General features: G+C 47.6%; 1 protein-coding gene across 4 annotated transcripts in view; it reads left to right on the top strand.

Annotated features, from left to right (window-relative positions):
- The window catches only part of CPNE9 (copine family member 9), a 384,344-nt gene that overhangs the window by 123,212 nt on the left and 239,146 nt on the right, over window positions 1-21,986 (top strand). For 3 of the 4 annotated variants that reach the window (XM_088473286.1, XM_088473287.1, XM_088473288.1), the window contains one exon: window positions 15,879-15,918. The exons of the other annotated variant lie outside the window; for it this stretch is intronic. In XM_088473286.1, coding sequence (XP_088329412.1) covers window positions 15,879-15,918 — 40 coding nt within the window. The remainder of the gene's footprint in view (window positions 1-15,878; window positions 15,919-21,986) is intronic. 4 annotated transcript variants of the gene reach the window in all.

The raw sequence follows: 21,986 nt of genomic DNA, 5'->3' as shown, positions 1-21,986 counted from the left end.
TCTTCTTCTTTTTTCTGTCTATGTGAATTGTGTGGGCTGTAGCCGCACCTGCATCCTTAAAGCAGCAGCGACAAGCGTGCGTCTGTCTGTTAAAGGGTGGTGACACCTCAAAGTGTTCTACACAAACAATTAAAATATTGTTCTTTTTTTTCGGTCTTTGTGAAATGTGTGGGCTCTAGCCGCACCTGCATCCTTAAAGCAGCAGCGACAAGCGTGCGTCTGTCTGTTAAAGGGTGGTGTAACTCTCAAAGTGCTCCAAAAAATAAAAAACTATTTTTTTAATGTGTTTGTGACTTGTGTGCGATGTAGCCGCACTTGCATCCTCAAAGCAGCAGCGACAAGCGTGCGTCTGTCTGTTAAAGGGTGGTGACACCCTCAAAGTGTGCTACACAAACAATAAAAATATTCTTCTTCTTTTTTCTGTCTTTGTGAATTGTGTGGGCTGTAGCCGCACCTGCATCCTTAAAGCAGCAGCGACAAGCGTGCGTCTGTCTGTTAAAGGGTGGTGACACCCTCAAAGTGTGCTACACAAACAATTAAAATATTGTTCGTTTTTTTCGGTCTTTGTGAAATGTGTGGGCTGTAGCCGCACCTGCATCCTTAAAGCAGCAGCGACAAGCGTGCGTCTGTCTGTTAAAGGGTGGTGACACCCTCAAAGTGTGCTACACAAACAATAAAAATATTCTTCTTCTTTTTTCTGTCTTTGTGAATTGTGTGGGCTGTAGCCGCACTTGCATCCTCAAAGCAGCAGCGACAAGCGTGCGTCTGTCTGTTAAAGGATTACATCGGTGACAGCATCCAAGTAGGCATGTCAGACAGTCCGTACCTGTACTGGCAGGAAAAAGAAGCAATTTGGAGGTCCCTGTACAAACTGGCTCTATTTTACCTGAGTTGCCCCCCCTCCAGTGTGTACTCCGAAAGAGTGTTTAGTGCAGCCGGGAACCTTGTCAGCGAAAGGCGTAGGAGGTTGCTTCCACAAAATGTGGAGAAGATGATGTTCATAAAATGAATTATCAACTCTTCCAGGGAGACCAGCCTCCAGAACGTACAGAGGGACCTGTGGTTCCAGCAGGGACGAATTAATACTCTGTGAGGATGAGGATGTACACACTGAAGAGGGTGAGGAATCGGTGGATGAGGAGGATGAGGATGACATCTTGCCTCCGTAGAGCCAGTTTGTGCAGGGACAGATAAATTGCCAGCTTGTTTTGTGGGGGCCCAAACGAACCAATCATTTCAGCCACAGTTGTGTGGCAGACCCTGGCACTGAAATGATTGGTTTGTTAAAGTGTGCATGTCCTGTTTATACAACATAAGGGTGGGTGGGAGGGCCCAAGGACAATTCCATCTTGCACCTCTTTTTTTTCTTTGCATTATGTACAGTTTGGGGCCTAGTTTTTCAATGCCATCCTGTCTGCCACTGCAGTTTCACGCCTAGATGGGTCACGTGTTTGTGCCGCCCACTCGTGTCGCTTAGCATAGTCATCCAGCTACCTCGGTGCAACCTTTTGGACATAAAAACACTATTGTGAGGTGTGAGGTATTCAGAATAGACTGGAAATGAGTGGAAATTAAGGTTATTGAGGTTAATAATAGCATAGGAGCAGAAAAACCTACAAATTCTGTGATTTTAGCTGTTTTTATGATTTTTTTCAAAAAAATACAGATCCAAAACACAAAACCCAGAACCCAAAACACGGAAGGGTGGTTTTGGCAAAACCAATCCAGATCCAAAACACGAAGAAAGATCCAGATCCAAAACCAAAACACAAAACACGAAAAGTGGCCGGTGCACACCCCTAGTACACACACAGTTCGAGACAGAGACACCAATGCAAGGTATGCTGAGATATAAGGTGTGGGGGAAGCCACATGGAGGAGGTGAGTATAGTGGGGGGCTACACAGTGCAGAGTATGTAAATGGCTGCATGTGGCCTCTCTAATGCTAACAGGCAGTGGGTGTCCGACACCAGAATGCCGACAACGGAATGCCGACACTTGCCAGAATCCCGGTGCTGGGTAAGGGTTAGAGTTAGGCACTAGGGGGAGGGTTAGGCACTAAGGGGGGAGGGTTAGGTTTAGGGTGCGGGGAGGGGGAGGTTAGGTTTAGGCACTAAGGGGGGGAGGTTAGGTTTAGACACCGGGTTGGGTGGGTTAGGGAGAGGGGGTCAGTTAGGATACCGAACCAACATGTGTCAGTATCCTAACCCTGTCGGGATGCCGGCATCGGGATTCTGACCGCTGGGATCCCGAGTGCCGCCATCCCCTACCCATCCCCTACAAATATGCCTGGCCGAATCAGGGTAGCAGGGCACACAGTTTTGGAACCACTGACAGCACTAAAGCAATCTCACTATCCCAATGCCGACACTATCCCAGAAACTCACTATCCCAGACACTCAGTCAGCTTTAATGGGATTGCCCACTTAAAAGATAAATATCCCTTCACTGCCTCAAGCACATAATTACCACCCCCAACCCCATAATGGTATTTTATTTTTAGATTTTTTTTTTATTTACTAACCTATTGTCCTTATCCAGCACTAACAAGCTGCATACATACAGTAGATATGATACTCTGCTCATCCCTCTATTCTGAGCATCCATTGGTCAGTTCTGTAGATTCCCGTTGCTATGCAGATGTCATTGCTCTTTAATACTCTGTAATATAGTATATGTAATAGCACATAATGATGTTAGGTTTTCTCTGTAATGTGCTATGAAATATATAGTGGATGTGGTAATTCACCACATTTACACATGAACTTTGGAATGCTTTCAGCACCCGGAATCAAAGGACAGCTCTGCAACTTCTTGTTGGGGTCCAGCTGTGTGTGAGATCTTGCAATGTGTGAGATCTAGCGCATGCTCAGTGGGGCCGTCCTGGTGGTAGGCTGATGCGCTGTGGGTCTTGCACAGATCGCTGGAGTGGGCAGTTTTCTCTTTCCCACTCCAGCGGCAAAGATGGTAATACATCTCTAAGTTATTGCTTCCTGCTCCGCCTCGATAAGAGACAAAGCAGGTAAAGAGCTATAACAGCACGATAAGTGACAAGGAGCACTAAGGCAAAGATAGAGCTAGGGATGAAAATTAATAAGGAGGGTCCTGCCCAGGGACGGGCTGGGGCTATAGATCCTAGCAGTCCGCCCTGTGCGCTGGCTCGCCAAGGTGCCGTGGTTGTTTCAAGGGGGCGTGCCATGAGTCACGGGGGGCCTGGGCTCGCGGCACGCCCCCGTCTCTTCCTGGCCGAGCACAGCGCACCGGCTTATCACTATCTCCACCCCTTCCATCTCCCTGAGTTCACATGGTGAATCGGAGGCGGGGGGTGGAGGACGGGGGCACTTCCACCCTCCTTGAGCATTTCCCAGAAGTGCCCGATGGCCAGTCCGGCCCTGCTCGTGAGAGCTTACATGCCAAGAGGAAATACATAGTTGCTCAATATTGCGTGTGCAGGCCTCTATGCATACACAGTTTTTAAGAATCTTGAGATCTATCCGCAAAGTGAAATTTAGTGCAACTCTATATCAGGACCCAAATGTGAAAGGAAAATCTCAGTAAAAAAATATTTTGCCAAACCGAGGACATACACCTCTGGATCGTATCAGCCATGGCCCCCTAATCAGGAACAACCGATTCTCTCACACAATAATTTGTGACTGAAGGGGTCTCCTGCATTATGAGGTCAGGACTGTTTAGCAATTAATGGGATGTCTTAAGGTGCCCATACCCTGTGTGATATAGCAGCCGATCCGACAGAATGGTACGATATCGATGCTATATCATACCGTGTGTGGGCATGATATCAGCCAGTGAGCGCTCCTGTGGCGTTGTCCATCGCACCTCCAGATCTTATGGCAAGTTCCCTTGATTTGGGGATGCAGCGCTATGCGGTTGGGGGAGGGAGGTGCAGGCATAACGGGCGGTGTGGGGACCGCCCGATATGTCGGCCGTCGGATCGCAGGTCGGGTCGCAAGGCGCATATCGCACCGTGTATGGGCACCTTAATAGAGCTTCACTAAATCCTCAACAGAGAAGAGTTTCTGGCTGCTATCTAGTGTGTCTCGTACTGTAGCGTGAGCATAGATTTAAATGAATGCTTCAACAAATACTAGGGTTAGGGTCTGCGAGAGGGATCTTCACGCTGCGCTAATGAATTACAGGGCGAGGACAATTTCACAGTAAATTTGCTAGAAATGTTTCCAGTACATTCTCACTGAAATTAATTAGCCAGGGAAGAGGAAAGGGGGTCAGGCAGATCGTCTTCTGCACACTTACACATCCAAATATAGCAGCGGATAACATGACATATTTACATACAGTACAGTATAGTACAGCATACAGTGTATTTATCCAGCACAGCACATAAAATGCCTCTTATAGCAGCTCGGCTTACAGATAAAGGCAAATACTGTATATTTTAGGAGTTCTGACAGCAGATACTATGTAGGGTACTGTATATGTAAAGAGCTGGAAGCATAATAAAACAGAAGTTGTACTGCGATTGAAGCGTAACCTATTTTCAACACTATATGTGGTCTCATTAATTTTTCTGTTTAATTAGACAAGATCAGTTTTATTAGTAAGCATAGGGGCTCCTGCAGAGTAGATAGCAAAATGGGCGTAATTAACACCTAAAAAAAAGTGAATGCAAAAAAGTGCGAGTTGTCATCTTATAGCGCCTGATTCAGAGATTAGACGCAAATGCAGCCGCCACCGCTGTGTCTGTGTACGCAGTGGATGTACGAGAATATGCAAATGTCGCAGCTGCCTAGATTTGTATTGAGAAACCCACAGGCAGCTTCGCAAAATCTAGGCTTCTGCGTACAAAGACTCAGCATCGATAGCAGATCCTTAGAAAATTGGCCTCCTGAGTTCCCGCAGAAGGCCGCGGGAACTGAGAAGCTGGCGCCATGTTTACTGTGTACGGGATAGCAGACTCTGACACCACCTGAAAATGGTAGCGACACGCCTGTGTTTTTGCCGCCACTCCCTGGTTACCTCCCCAAAATGTTCCCCGACCATCAATCACACTGCAGGAAAATAGTATCTGCGACTGCTGACTGTAATGTAACTTGACGCGTGCGCAGTGCGACTCAGGCCACCGATAATCGGTCAACTGTGTAAACAGCGGCATTGCGTCCATCTCAGGCCTTTAATCTGCTAATTCCTCTCTAGTGCAGCAGATACAACTCCCCGTCTTCCACATGCTAAAATAAATGTGATGCATCCCGCCAGCCTTCACATGTATGACGGCATTGGTAACTCCGGTATGCATGACGATCACCACAAAGGACCGCTCTCTCGATAAGAGCGGCCCTTTGCAATGGAGGGACATCCAGGTCTATGACCCAGAAGCCTCTCTGGTGTCCTTCTGCGCATGTGCAGAAGGACGCACGTGCTGCGGGGGGTGCTGGGAGGGATCCGATAGAACCCCATAGGTAGGAAGATGGCATTACCCATCGCTTGGTGCATGTGAGAAATGCTGTCAAACCCACATTTTGGGGGTTTCACCACATTTCTCCCTTTGATGTATCCTGCCCAAACTCCTAGCCAATCAGCTCCTAACTGTCATGTTACAGACTGTGTTTGAAAAATGACAGTTAGGAGCTGATTGGCTGGTACATTATCTCTCTCCACTGTATCACTCGCCAACGCTTAGCCTGAGTACATCTCTCCCATAGGGTTGCGTCCGAGTTTGCAGCCTGGGACTACCATAGCAACCAACAGGACCGATGGTCACGACGGTTGCTCCTTTGGCCAGGCTGTGGAAGCTGAAGCTTACCGCTAACTAGCCTGGTCCTGGCAACTGCACCTGGCCCCGTCCCTCTCAGAAAATGGGAATGACATGCCCCCAATTCCAGGAACGGTGGCTGGCCAGTCACGCCCCTGCTCCACCCCCCAAATGCCACAGCAGGCCAATCAGGCTTGGGGGGGGGTCTGCGACCCATTCTGCACATGCAATAAATGGGCCCTGTGCAAAATCTAAACCATCTGAGATTTTAACTAACCATCGGGTTAGCGTACAACACTGCATCAGGCCACCTGTCTCGCCGAGCCACGATAATCGTTACAATTGTCACCATGTCATATCTACTGAATTTGCATTTAAATTGTTTTTTTTTTCAAACAATATTAAATTATAAGTGGCGAGAATAGAGGTGGATACTAAGAATTGCATTTAACATGCAGAATAAGGATTTGTACTGGGCATTAGGACAATATTAAGAAATAATGACAAATTCTGCTTGCAGACTGTGGACCTGATACAGCAAGGATCGCTATTCTGCTAATACGCATGCTACACAGTTGCTAATATCAGCGGTGATATGCAAATGTTTGCAATCGCATTGCGATCACATCCTAACATAAGGACGCCCATTTCCCCTTACTCACATCCGTATACTTGGGCAACACAGCGAAAGAATCGGTAACATCGAGTAACATCGGACCCATACGCACAGCTAAGGCAGGTCAGACCTCAATCAGGAATTGCTAACTTCAGCGCACGCTATGAGGCCTCAGGCTGCGTATGGCCACGAAGTGAATCATTTATGCACACCCCTGCAATGCCGTTGCAACGCACTGGCACGCCTGCGTTCGCCCTACCACCTGCCCGTCACCACCCACAAATGGTACTTCCTGTCAATCATTCTGCATGAGTCTTCGTACCCTCTGCAATCGCAGTTCGGATCGCAAATGCTGGTTCACGCACGCGCACTGCATACGCAGTGCAAATTAATCGACCGATTGCATGTTTATTAGTGAGGCTGCCTAGGGGTGTAATGCATTTCTGATGGAGTGATGTTTTGTCCACTGTGGGTGCTGATACCTTTCTTATGAGGTTGCTTGTAACAACATTATAAAAGTTACACATGTTTTTACTAATACCCTGTTACTGTGTATCAAAACTTTGTTATATTCTCAGTGCAGTATTGAGAGAATTTATTATTCTGGTCTATTTACCTCTTTTCTAACGTGTGCTTTGTGGGGATCTGATTTTCTCAAGGACCCTTACAGCATACAGGACCTCATTCAGAGGCGGTCGCATGGAGCGATTGGTCGTAGCGAGCGATGTTCTTTTCAACTGCGCATGCGTGTACATGGCTGTGCGCAAGCCTGTCTTTCCGACCGCAATCGTTAGTCACTACGAGGTTGTAGCTGAGATTGAGATTTCCTGCCGTTTGTGGGTGGTACAGGGGAAGGTGCTTGTGAACGGGGGTGTGGTGGTGCGGACATAGGCGTGGTTGACCTTAAAAAGGGCGTTTTAAGGGCGTGCATATATTACTGAGTGAGTCATCACACACGTCATCTTGTTGCAATAACGATGCTACTGCTCGTAGTGCTAAAGGTAGCCCAGGGTCTACCTTAAGCATTGCGAGTGCAGGTGATGGTTTCTGCCTCAACCGATGTCTGTAGGCAATTAACACTGTAACAGGTGTTAATCGTGCTGACTTAGGTTGCCGCCTGCGACCGACTCTGAATTAGGCCGTAGAGATAGGAGCTGTGCTTTCATTGTTGTCTGTGTTTCCGCGCTTACGATGTGCGTTGCGACTGAGCGCTCGTTTTGCATATTCTCGATCACTTTGGGTGCTACCGATCGCTCCCGAGTGACCGCCTCTGAATGAGATCCATGCCGACTTGAATTAAGGAGCTGATTCAGACCCGCTCGCTAGGATGCGAACGCTCGTAGCTGACCGATAGTTGCAAACTGCGCAAGCATATGCATCACAATGCTCATGCACAAACCACTGCGAAAGATCAGAGTGCGTTCGCTCGTTGCGCATAGACAGCCCAGCAGAATGAGTGACAGGAGTGGCCGTTTATGGGTGGTGACAGGGGCAGTCCACTAGAAATGGGGGAGTGGAGGTGCGAACGCAGCTGTACCTGAGTGTTTCAGCGCCGTTTCAGAGGCGTGCATAATTAAAAGGCAGCGTCATAGTACACGTCACTTGGTGGGATTTCACACTGAAGTGATCGTAGTGCTTGCGGCAGGATATAGTCAACCTCAAGCGCTGCATATGCAGGGTGCAAGGGAACGCATCTAGCGAGCGGATCTGAATGAGCTCCTAAGACCCCCATCTCCTATGCAACATTCTGGTTTGGGCTGACTTACCACCTTTAATAAAGCAACAAAACAAACATACCTGTGCCCCTCAGTGCCCACTGAGCCCTAGGCCAGAGCCTAGGTTGCCTAATGGATGATCCGACAGCTATGGTGATTGCATTGCAGTTTTAGTGTGACCATGCCAAACACCCACCCTCCCCCCGGAGGCATGCCTCGACTGCCCCAACTGTCTCTTCTCCCCCAAAAAGGACCTTGAGTTGGCAAACTTACTAAATACACCTGCTCCTGATGTGGGTGCCATTTGCTCACCATGGTGAGTGGAGACACACCAAACTTAACACGATCCTGAACAAACGTGCCAACCGCTGGGGCAGCCCCCTTAAATCAGGACTATCCCGATTCCCACCCCATCTAAATTGTGAAGGTCAAGAGCAATGGGGTTTCAGAGGAGGACCCTCTATAGTTAAGGTGAAAGTGGCAAAGTGGGTGACTATTAGACCATAAAGTTTTCCACTTAAAAGGTGAAAATATTTTATTTACAAAAACAGATGCAGATGAGCTGGCACAGAGAGCCCAGGGTTATTATATTCTGCAGCGTAATAATACCGTGCAATTCACAGTCACAGGGGTTCAGTTATGCTTGCAGGATGGCACCGCTGGTGATTCACCAAGGCCCATTGATTCTCAGCGCAGCCTTAGAAATTTGCAAATTACCCCCTTGGAGGAAATGTGGGGCGTCTAATTGTTTCTCGCTGAACTGAGGTAGGGAAGACTCAGCTAGAACTCTGTAATTTACAGATTTCTCATTATTGCGTTTAATTAAGCTGCTCCATCAGCTCTGTAAATACTAGGACCCCAGTCATCTAAACTCCAGGGAGATTGCCCACAGTTGTTAATAAAATTAGGAATCGATTTACTTGTTGCTAGGATTTCCAAGCCGGCCATTCAAGACTGGACACACATAAAAATACACATGCTGTGAGGATTGCTGGACACACTTAGCTCAGGTGCATTGTGTACGTCTGCTGTGCTCACTATGCAGCTTCTCCTACAAACAAAGGAACAGCGCTGTATCTAACAAAATAATAGGATAAATATCTATAAAAATATCTATAATAAAGTGGGACTCTGCTTGGCAAAAAGTAACACGTTTGTTAAGCAGTTAACACAAAAAAAATGGCATTAAAATCTGAAAATAATAATCTGCTATTCCTACTGGGCAGCAGACTGCAATCCTGATTCATTGCTCAGTGTTATCATATTCTGCTTATGCTTGCGGACTTAGGGCCTGATTCAGAGCCGGACGCAATTAGCGCTCGCTCGTTCAGAAAATAGGGGTGGCTAACTGGCTATTCAAATCAACCGTTCGCTCTTTGCGGTCTGTTGACGCCTCCATGTCTGAACGAGCGAGCAAAACTTGCGGTCGTTTTTTGGATAACTACGCCCCCTGGCCGCTCGCATCCTACGTCATGTCCGCTATTTATTAGATTAATCGAGTACATCGACCAGGGTATGAGCTGCTCGCTATTCTTGTGGTTGGTTTTTCCTACCGCAATCTTGCGAGCAGTTCTGACTATAAAATAACCCAGTGACGTGGTCAATGACGCTGCTGTATTAATTATGCACACCCATAAAATGCCCGTTTTTACCTTTAAGCACGCCTGCGTTCGGATCTCCACTCCCCGTTTTCAAGTACCTTCCCCCGTTACCACCCACATACGCCTACTCCTGTCACTCATATTATCAGGCATTCGCTATTTTGCGAGCACATGAATTTCAACCGCACTGACTGGTTCGCGCATGCGTATAACGATCCGTACGCATGCGCAGTTGGGCAAACATCGCTCAGAGCGAACAAGCAGCCGCTTAAGAGCGGCTCTGAATCAGGCCCTTATTTACTGGGAGATACCAGAAGGGAGGTCCAAGGGGTAAGTGCTGGAAGCCTGAGCATGCAATGGGGGCTGTGAGATGATGATGCCTCACTGTTATTTGGTGCGAATCATATGTTCAAGTCCCTGCCAACTTTCTAACAAAGAGTAGCGCAAGCAGGGGGTGGTCTGCTATCTCAGGAGTCTCCCGGACATTCTGGGAGAGTATGTTATCGTATAATGTTAAAGGACAATTCCAGTATATTAAAAGCCCATTAAAGCAAAGCAATCCAAGCCTGATCAAAATAGGGCAATTCCCAGGATACACCTTACTTGGCTGCTGCAACCCCCCTGATGGAAACAACAGGACAGAATGTGCAGGTCTTACTGTAGTGCAGTGGTTCTTAAACTTGGTCCTCAGGACCCCACACAGTTCATGTTTTGCAGGTCACCTAGCAGGTGCACAGGTGTATTCATTAGTCACTGACACATTTTAAAAGTTATGCAGGTGGAGAGAATTAGTTTACTTGCAATTCTGTGAGGAGACCTGGAAAACATGCACTGTTTGGGCTCCTGAGGACCGAGTTTGAGAACCTGTGCTGTAGAGGATGTAATGTCCAGCCCACAATGGCGTCACATCTCCGCTGCATACTCACCTACTCCTCAGTAATTTCCGGGAAACTCACAAAGTACATTGCGGTGGTGAGGCCATGATTATAAAATTAGCTGCACCATGCCCACGCCTCTCACACCAGATCTTCCGGGGCACCAAAAGACAAAGGGGCCAATTCAGGGTTGTACACAATCGCGATGATTCGCGTACAACTCCGTGGTTTGAAGATCAGCGCATGTGTAGGATCTATACTGGGCATGTGCAGAACTTCTGTGAGTGAGCAAGCAGTGCCCGGACGCCGCAGGCTATCGATCAGGCACAAGCTCGCAGAAGGAGATTTGCTCATGAGCAGATTTGGGGGGTGGAACAGAGACAGCATCAAGAAGCATCCCAGAAAATGTGAGCATGTCGGCCCTGTTTTGTGGGTGTGCGGAAGCCAGCGTCTGTGTCCTTGTACGCAGATTCACTGTCTTCAGCTCATACTCGTCTACTCTCCTGGGAACGGCCAGAAGCCTCCCAAAACTCGGGTGCTGTTCCCGGCCCCCGCTAGAGTAGACGAGTCCCAGAATGGCCTCCCACGTCCGCACCCGGTAACAGCCACTTAGCCAGTGAAAGGGGGCGGTCCGGGGGACGGACAATGATGCTATTTGCACTAAATCGCGTCATCGTTGTCCCGCCCCCTGCTTTATAATGATGGTAATATCGGCATGACGAGATCACGCTGCCCACTTAAGCCGCCCCCCACACCCACTGATGCACGACCTGGTTGCCGCCTCCCGAATGGGGCAGCCAGAAAGTCGGCAAGTATGCTTCAGTTGCGTGAAAACACCAGCCGTCCTGAGTAACCTGTAGGTGACTCAGATGACCGATGTTAAGGCAGAGTGATCTGACGCAGCGGCAGATCACAGAAGCCGGCAGGAGGCGCCTACTTACACAAGACCAAGGCGCTGATGCTGTGCTAATAGCATACAACTCTGAATCAAGCCCAGAGTCAATAAGTATGCTCCGCTGCTACCTGGCAACATAATAACATTTTAAAGTCACTTCAATGCAGTCAGGATGCCTTCACACAAACTGTAATGTGCTAAATTTGAGTTAAGCAATTTCGGTTTCTAATGAAAACAGATATTATTTAATTGATATATTGCTTTGTTATAATCCTGTTATGTCTTTGGGGAAGTTGACTAAAAGATCTTCAAGTCCTTTCCTGGGATTTCAAAATACGATCTAGTGTGGTGTCACTCAGGCGCTAATTACACCGAGCGTCACGTGATCCACTTAAGTGTGGGAGATGCTTTTACAATGCTGCCTGCAGCATTTGAGGAAACATTGGATTGTTTGTTAATTATGGATTACCAGCATATGTGTGCTCTCTGCAGCATGTAATTAAGCATGACATTATAATTCTGATTTGAGCTCCTTCGTTGTTATAGGGGAAACTATTGGGTTAGCAGGCCTCTCGGCTATGTCTTGTGCTACATCCCATGCTACTCCAGGGTCTGTCAGTGATGGACAGCAGACATGTTTTTATGTTTTTTTTCAACATGTTTAGGGTGAGGGTTAGGTGCTTGGGGGAGGGTTAGGCTGTCGGAGGGGAAGGATAGGGTTAGTCACTAGGGGGATGGTTAGGGTTAGGCACCAACGGGAGGGTTAGGGATAGGCACTAGCGGGAGGGTTAGGGTTAGGCACTTAGGGGAGGGTTAGGATTAGGCACCAGCGGGAGGGTTAGGGTTAGGCACCAGCGGGAGGGTTAGGGTTAGGCACCAGCGGGAGGGTTAGGGTTAGGCACTTACGGGAGGGTTAGGGTTAGGCACCAGCGGGAGGGTTAGGCACCAGTGGAAAAGTTAGGGATAGGCACCAGTGGGAGGGTTAGGGTTTGGCACTTAGGGGAGGGTTAGGGTTAGGCACCAGCGGGTGGGTTAGGGTTAGGCACCAGCGGGAGGGTTAGGGTTAGGCACCAGCGGGAGGGTTAGGGTTAGGCACCAGCAGAAGGGTTAGGCACTTAGGGGGGGGTTAGGGTTAGGCACTAGCGAGAGGGTTAGGGTTAGGCACCAGCGGGAGGGTTAGGGTTAGGCACTTAGGAGGGGTTAGGGTTAGGCACCAGCGGGAGGGTTAGGCACCAGCAGGAGGGTTAGGGTTAGGCACTTAGGGGAGGGTTAGGGTTAGGCACTAAGGGAAGGGTTAGGCCCCAGCAGGAGGGTTAGGGTTAGGCTCCACCGGGAGGGTTAGGGTTAAGCACTTGCGGGAGGGTTAGGGTTAGGCACTAGCGGGAGGGTTAGGATTAGGCACTTAGGGGAGGGTTAGGGTTAGGCACCAGTGGGAGGGTTAGGGTTAGGCACCAGCGGGAGGGTTAGGGTTAGGCACCAGCGGGAGGGTTAGGGTTAGGCACTAGTGGGAGGGTTAGGGTTAGGCACCAGTGTGAAAGTTAGGGATAGGCACCAGTGGGAGGGTTAGGGTTAGGCACCAGCGGGAGGGTTAGGGTTAGGCACTTAGGGGAGGGTTAGGGTTAGGCACTTAGGGGAGGGTTAGGGTTAGGCACCAGCGGGAGGGTTAGGGTTAGGCACTTAGGGGAGGGTTAGGGTTAGGCACCAGCGGGAGGGTTAGGGTTAGGCACCAGCGGGTGGGTTAGGGTTAGGCTACAGCGGGGGGGTTAGGGTTAGGCACTTAGGGGAGGGTTAGCGTTAGGCACTTATGGGAGGGTTAGGATTAGGCACCAGCAGGAGGGTTAGGCACCAGCGGGAGAGTTAGAGTTAGGCACCAGCGGGAGGGTCAGGGTTAGGCACCAGTGGGAGGGTAAGGGTTAGGCACTTAGAGGAGGGTTAGGATAAGGCACCAGCGGGAGGGTTAGAGATAGGCACTAGTGGGAGGGTTTGGGTTAGGCACAAGCAGGCGGGTTAGGCACTTAGGGGGGGGTTAGGATTAGGCACCGGCGGGAGGGTTAGGGTTAGGCACCAGCGGGAGGGTTAGGCTCAACCGGGAGGGTTAGGGTTAGGCACCAGCTGGAGGGTTAGGCACTTAGGGGAGGGTTATGCACTTAGAGGAGGGTTAGGGTTAGGTACTTAGGGGAGGGTTAGGCTCCACCGGCAGGGTTAGTATTAGGCACCATTGGGAGGGTTAAGGATAGGCACTAGCGGGAGGGTTAGGGTTAGGCACCAGCGGGAGGGTTAAGGATAGGCACTAGTGGGAGGGTTAGGCATTGAGGGGAGGGTTAGGGTTAGGCACTGAGGGAGGGTTAGGCACTTAGGGGAGGGTTAGGGTTAGGCACTTAGGGGAGGGTTAGGGTTAGGCCCCAGCGGGAGGGTTATGGTTAGGCTCCACCGGGTGGGTTAGGGTTAGGCACCAGCAGGAGGGCAAGGGTTAGGCACCAGCGGGAGGGTTAGGTATAGGCACTAGAGGGAGGGTTAGGCACTAGCGGGAGGGTTAGGGTTAGGCACTTAGGGGAGGGTTAGACACCAGTGGGAGGGTTAAGGTTAGGCACCACCGGGAGGGTTAGGGTTAGGCTCCACCGGGAGGGTTAGGGTTAGGCACCAGCGGGAGGGCTAGGGTTAGGCACTAGCGGGAGGGTTAGGGATAGGCACTAGTGGGATGGTTAGGGTAAGGCACTAGCGGAAGGGTTAGGGTTAGGCACCAGCGAGAGGGTTAGGGTTAGGCACTAGTGGGAGGGTTAGGGTTAGGCACCAGCGGGAGGGTTAGGGTTAAGATTAGGGTCAGAATACAGAAAAAAAAGGTGTCAACCACTTTTGTGTTGAGCTTTTATACGGAACTTTTGTCCTTATCAACCTATTGCATGTTGACTATCTGGTGTTGACCTATTGACTGTTGACCTTGTTACTGTCAATCTTTTTTACCACACCTCAATATGTAATAGTTTGAAAGACAAATAAAAATAAAAGACAATATATATGCTGTGATTTCTTTTTTCGTTCTTTGCATTTTTTCTAGCGCTGTCTTCAATTATGTCTAAAATAAAAACACCAGCCGAGAAAATAAAAAAAAAATTAAATATGTATGTGTCTGAAAAACGTGTAGAGCGAACATGAAATATGTTGTGTAATGTACCATAGGCTCTTGTTATTGGTCCCCGTTATTGTTTTCTGCACTTTAAATTTGCACAAAAACTGTATAAAAGTGACGGAAGCCGCAGTAGCGTGCCCTCACAATTCCGCTGCCATTGCAGTGTGACATTAATGTTACTTTACTTATCTATGCAAGTTAGAAATAAGCTGCAGACTCTCTACTTAGCTTAAGGCCTGATTCAGAGATGGACGCAAATCCCGTTGCCACTGCAGTTCAGCGAACTTGAGATATATGCTAATGACTCAACCGCCATTTTGTGCAATGAGACGCCCACCTCCGCAATCTTGCACTCTAACCTACAAAAGCAGAAACATCGGTCACACATTGGTTGCACATCGAACCTGAGGCCTCTACAGCTGTGAGCTCATTCATAGAGGCTCACTAGGGCACGCCCATAAAACGGTCCCGACATGTTTTCTAACCACCCCGTTACCTCCCCCAAACCCTGACTGCCTGTCTCTCACTGCGGATAAATACTCTCTGCGACCTTCATTGCTGCCGTGTGCAGAGCGACTGTGATGCAGGCTCAGTGGCAAAAAAAAACGCTCCACTGCGTCCAACATCGACATTGCGCCCATTGTTGACACTTGTCAGAATATTGGTGTCGGCATCCCGACCGCCGGGATCCCGTACCCAACCCCATTGCATACATATAATATACACAACAATATGATACATAAATCGTGCAACAATGTAACACTACAGTAAGGGGGAAATATCATTCTACAATAATATATGGTGTGAATGACAGGCCCAGGGCCTCAGAGACATTGGTCTGGTCCTGATGCAGAGGAGGCACAGTTGAGGTGGAGCTAGTCTAGGGACGCTGTGGTGGGCTGGTCACGCCATCTTGAGGGCAAGTTACATCTCCCTGATAGGCCCTTGTCCCCAGAGAGGAATATAAGGGTGGAGGGGGGGGGAATGTATCAAAACTTGTAAAGAATAGACAAATGGAGACGTTGCCCATATCAACCAATCAGCTTCTACCTATCATTTTCTAAAATATACATGACAAATGCTAGCTAGGTGCTGATTGGTCGGTATGGGAAACATCCACTTGTTCCCTACTTCGCTCTTTCCAAGGTTTGACACAGTTCCCCCTATGCCTCTTCCTAACATTTTCCTATACATGGTAAATAAAATGTTATAAAACAGGTTAACAATATTAGTACATAATAAAAAACATGACTCCCCTGCATTATAATATTTTGAAGTGCATTTTTCTCACATTACTTTTCATTCTGTTTGCATTCAGGTTCAATGTGGACTCCCGAAGCTGTAATATATCAAAACACGTAAGCTGCGCATTTATTATTGGCAATAACGTCTGTTGGTGTTTCGTCCATCAATCATTTCATAACGTGCAGCTGACTCCCTTTGGCGTGATTGTTATACACAAAACATATTTATATATTACCATATGTGAATGAGAGGACTAATCCCTGCTATGCCTTTATTTTTCTCTTTGCCTCACTGATGCTGGAATTACAGAAGGTAATCTTTTGTTCTGTCTTAAACCTGATAACAGTTTCTGGAACTTGCAATTTAGTTGCTCATGGGATACCTCCTTCTAAATGATTAAGGGGTCTATTTACTAAGCAGTGTTAGGAAACACAGTGAAAAGTGATAAGGTGCCAGCCAATCTGCTCCCAACTGTCATCTCACAGGCTGTGTTTGAAAAATGACAGTTGGGAGCTGATTGGCTGGCACCTTATCACTTTTCACTGTGTTTCCTAACACTGCTTAGTAAATAGACCCCTAAGCCTCCCATTTGTAATAGGATCAATGTAAGAAAGTTTGTTGATACCTTATGGTTGGAATACATTATGTACAGGTAATAGATCATAGATGTGGATGGAGAACTGGATGCATGTAACCGCAGACTGAGTATCTGCCACAGCTGGGTGCACCCACATATTATACTAACTGACCTCTGTGCTGCAGAAGTGACAGAGAAAATGCCATGCCGTCCATTTTCCTGGAGGTCTGTACATGTAGGCGCCATGTTTCCGGAGACCTGCACATGTGCTGTAGACTCTGTGGCACAGTGCCAGAGTCTACTGCACTAAGAGAGTGGGGTGGTCCTGCATGGAGACCGCATACGGACCCTCGTTTCTCAAACCACCCTGACTATGACGCTATCCTAAAAGAGATTTAGTGAGTCTGTATCTGACTTGTGAACAGGTCGGGGGACCCCCATTATCCTTAGTCACAAATATTCACTGAAAACGTATCTCTGAGACCCACATATGTAAAATATCATCTTTCAATAAAATGTAATTCCTTCATATAAGGGTAAATTCTCAATAATTGAAGGTGACATATGATATGTCAAAGTTTGCTGAACTGCAGATCTCAATTAACAGTGTAAATATTTCCCTCTTCTATGGGATTGCAAACTCCCGGCTCCATTTGCACCACTCTTTGGACAAAATTTACTAAGCGGCGGTTTGACGGCGGTTTCTATTCTATTCTAAACCCCGGCGGTTTGGTGGCGGGTTCTATTCTGTTCTAAACCACGGGGGTTTGGTGGCGGTTTTGCAGCGGTTTCTAAATGACAGTCCTGTTCTATTCTATTCTAAAATGTGTTTTGATGGCAATTTTGTAGCGGTTTTGGCAATAGTAATTCTGCAGATGGCAAAACCGCTGCCAAACCGCAGTCAAAACACATTTTAGAATAGAATAGAACAGGGCTGTCATTTAGAAAACCGCTGCAAAACCGCCACCAAACCCCGGGGTTTAGAACAGAATAGAAACCGCCGTCAAATTGCCGCTAATAAATTTTGCCCTTTATATCTACTGCAGGTAAAATGACTTTATTTTCTTATCCAACATCTGTTTAAAGAGGAGGATGGGAAGGCAGAAAATAGGGACTTGGGGCCTGATTCTGACCCGCTCGCGAGCAGGTCGATGGTGCAGAAGTGCGCATGCGCACGACGGAGGGAGCTCGGGGTCTCGCACCAAAGGGGGCATGCTGTCGATGGTGAGTGACAGCACGCCCCCTTTGGTGGGCGTGTCAGGGGCATGCCTGCCAGACGGAGGCGTTTCCATGGGAACGCCTACCGTCTGGGTCCGGCCCCACTGACATCACTAGTGATGTCAGTGGGAGTGATTTTGGCTCTGATAGAGCCAAAATAACTCCAGGGCTTGCGGCAGCGAGACCCTACCGCAGGGTCTTGTCGCAAGCCCGATGGTCGCGATGGTCAAGACCATCATCATGGACGCTCGCATAAGCTGTGGGTGGTAACCCACAGCTATGCGAGCGTCCAAGAGGCCGCTCCATTTTTAGGTAGGAGGGCCCTGATTCAGAGCGAGCGCTCTGGTCAGAGCGTCCGGCTCTGAATCAGGCCCTTGGTGCAAAATATACACTGATGATGATGATTGCGATTGGCTGCTGCTTTTGATTGGCTGAGTGCATCTTCATTCCTCCCACTGATAATAATACTATTATTGCTGTGGCTGTTACAATATATTTGCATTATTTTATTGATATTTGCAATCGGTCTGGGGGACTAAATTAGATTCCCATTTCATATTTTAAAGGGGAAGACAACGGATTTAAATGGACTTCACTTTCATTTTGTATACTGTATGCATTTGTATTTCATTGTCTTTTACATGGTAAATGTGCCTTTAGAGTCTATTATATAATGGCAAAGAAAAGACTGGGCACCGGTCTCACCAGTGAAAGGAATTGTCAACCTTCAATGAAAGATAAATCAATATTGAAGTCTACAAACTTCAAAATATGAAGAGAGCGCTGCACAGCTATCAGGAATAACAATTAAACCGTTTATTAAAATGTGCCCGTACACAATTAATTATATCATGCTTCAATAATTTAAAACAATATTCCCATAAAACCAAGTTACCAACAAAAAAATAATAGATGGTCACAAATGAAATTACCAACAACAAAGGACAAATATTAAAGAAATATTAAACATCACATGAAGACCGGATAAGTCTCTTTCAGATTTACTATAGATGGTGTTAGTAGATAAACTTTGTTAGTATGCGTCTTTCATCCAGCTTAAGCGAAGTTAGTGAGATAAGTATCTCCTTATAAGCTGTATTTATAAAATGCGCATAAAAATTGTAATCACTCACATCACCTGGATACTTTGTAATGGGAATTCCCTTGTAATACAGCTGCTGTTCCTTCAGGTGGATAAATCCTGTCACAAAAATTTCTTCTGTTTGTTGGATTGGTTATAGCACAGATTGTCCAGCAACCATTTAGGATTTTAGATTAAACCCGGATCATATAGTAGACATAGGCCCTGATTCAGAGCCGGACGCTCTGACAGAGCGCTCGCTCTGAGGGTCTGATTCAGAGCCGAACGCTATTTGCGGACGGACGTTCTGAAAAAGGGGCCGGATATTTAAATTAAGTGCTCGCTCTTTGCGGTCTGTTGACGCCTCTATGTCTGAACGAGCGAACAAAACATGCGGTTGCTATTTTGAAAAAAATGCCCCCTGGCCGCTCACATCATACGTCATCTCCGCTATTTATTAGATTAATCGAGTACATCGAACGGCGTCTGAACTGCTCGCTATTCTTGTGGTAGCATTTTCCTACCACAATCATGCGAGCAGTTCAGGCTAAAAGACAACCAAGTGACATGGTCAATGACGCTGCTTTGTTAATTATGCACACCCTTAAAACGCCTGTTTTGACCATTTGGCACGCCTGCGTTTGGATCTCCACTCCCCTTTTTCAAGCACCTTCCCCTGTTACCACCCACAAACGCCTCATCCTGTCACTCAAATTAGCAGGCATTCGCTATATTGCGAGCACACTATTTCTGACCGCACTGACAGGTTCGCGCATGCGTACTAAAACCCATACGCATGCGCAGATGTGCGAAAATCGCTCCGAACGAACGAGCGGCCGCTTACGAGCGGCTCTGAATCAGACCCTGAATCAGGGCGTCTTTTTTTTTTCTTTCTATGTAACGGCCTCCTGGCCGCTCGCATTGCTGTGGGTTACCACCCACAGCTAATGTGAGCGGCCAGTATGATGGTCGCGATGGTAGGGTTTCTTGGCCGCAAGCCCCAGAGAGCTTTCGGCTCAAACAGAGCCGAAAGCTCCCACTGACATCACTTGTGATGTCAGTGGGGCCGCCCCCAAACGGTAGGCGTTCTCATGGGAACGTCTCCGTTTGGGCAGCCACCCCCCGGCCCGCCCACCAAAGGGGGCGTGCTGTCACTCAACATCGACAGCAACCCCCCTTTGGTGCGAGACCCGGAGCGACGGATTGCCCGTCGCTATCCGGATCTTGCACATGCGCAAGACTGAGCCGGCTCCGTCGTGCGCATGCGCTCTGGGCCACCATCGACCCGGTTGCGAGCGCTCAGCGCTTGCGACCGGGTCTGAATGAGGCCCATAGTCCCGATCTGCTGGTATACATATATTCCCATTACAAAGTATCCAGGTGATGTGAGTGATTACAATTTATCTCACTAACTTTGCTTAAGCTGAATGAAAGAAGCATACTAAGTTTATCTACTAACACCATCTATACTAAATCTGAAAGAGAATAAAGGTGCATACACACACAAAAATTTTTTGAACGATTATCGTTAACGATTATCGTTTATCGTTGAAAAAATCGTTCACTTTCTAAGTTTAAACGATGATAGATTATCATTCATGCGCGTTCACGTTTGTAGTTCAGTCAGACTGACCAACTCAACGATTTTCATTAAGGGAATATGCAAAAATCGTTTGTAGTTAAAAAAAAATCGTTCATTACATTTAGTAAATGAACGATTTTAGTAAACGATTTTCGTAGACTAAAATCGTTCATTTACAAAGTCGTTGTGTGTGTATGCAGCTTTATTCAATCTTCGTGTGATGTTTAATATCTCTTTAATATTTGTCCTGTGTTGTTGGTCATTTCATTTGTGACCATCTATTATTTTTTGGCTGGTTACTTGGTTTTATGGGAATATTGTTTTTAATTATTGAAGCATGATCTAATTAATTGTGTACGAGAACATTGTAATAAACGGTTTAATTGTCATTCCTGTTAGCTGTGCAGCGCTCTCTTCATATTTCGAGGTTTCTCTGCTTCAATATTGATTTATGTTATATAATGGGCTTAAATTCATCTCAGAGATACCAGTGCTGCTAGACAGACATAGGGCTCCCCATCCGCAGGCAGAAACAACAGGGGGCAAGAATAGGGGGAGATGGGAGTAATAGGTGGAAGAATAGGGGGAGATGGGAGTAATAGGTGGAAGAATAGGGGGAGATGGGAGTAATAGGTGGAAGAATAGGGGGAGATGGGAGTAATAGGTGGAAGAATAGGGGGAGATGGGAGTAATAGGTGGAAGAATAGGGGGAGATGGGAGTAATAGGTGGAAGAATAGGGGGAGATGGGAGTAATAGGTGGAAGAATAGGGGGAGATGGGAGTAATAGGTGGAAGAATAGGGGGAGATGGGAGTAATAGGTGGAAGAATAGGGGGAGATGGGAGTAACAGGTGGATGAATAGGGGGAGATGGGAGTAATAGGTTGAAGAATAGGGGGAGATGGGAGTAACAGGTGGAAGAATAGGGGGAGATGGGAGTAATAGGTGGAAGAATAGGGGGAGATGGGAGTAATAGGTGGAAGAATAGGGGGAGATGGGAGTAATACGTGGAAGAATAGGGGGAGATGGGTGTAACAGGTGGATGAATAGGGGGAGATGGGAGTAATAGGTGGAAGAATAGGGGGAGATGGGAGTAATAGGTGGAAGAATAGGGGGAGATGGGAGTAATAGGTGGAAGAATAGGGGGAGATGGGAGTAACAGGTGGATGAATAGGGGGAGATGGGAGTAATAGGTTGAAGAATAGGAGGAGATGGGAGTAATAGGTGGAAGAATAGGGGGAGATGGGAGTAATAGGTGGAAGAATAGGGGGAGATGGGAGTAATAGGTGGAAGAATAGGGGGAGATGGGAGTAACAGGTGGATGAATAGGGGGAGATGGGAGTAATAGGTTGAAGAATAGGAGGAGATGGGAGTAATAGGTGGAAGAATAGGGGGAGATGGGAGTAATAGGTGTAAGAATAGGGGGAGATGGGAGTAATACGTGGAAGAATAGGGGGAGATGGGTGTAACAGGTGGATGAATAGGGGGAGATGGGAGTAATAGGTGGAAGAATAGGGGGAGATGGGAGTAATAGGTGGAAGAATAGATGGAGACTGGTGTAATAGGGGCAAGAATAGGGGTCCGGAAAGAATAGTTGGGAAAAGGGGAAAGAAGAGGGAAAGACAGGAGGAACAGGCGAAGGAATAGAGGGAGAGGGGAGGCATAGGGCAAAGAATAGGAAAAGACAAGAGTATTAGGGGGATGAATAGGGGTAGACAGGAGGCA

The sequence above is a fragment of the Taudactylus pleione genome, unplaced genomic scaffold, assembly GCF_031769625.1.
Source record: "Taudactylus pleione unplaced genomic scaffold, aTauple2 ptg000133l, whole genome shotgun sequence".
Lineage (NCBI taxonomy): Eukaryota > Metazoa > Chordata > Amphibia > Anura > Myobatrachidae > Taudactylus > Taudactylus pleione.
Note: the sequence above shows the minus strand (reverse complement) of the source record. Positions and strands in the feature narration are given on the sequence as shown.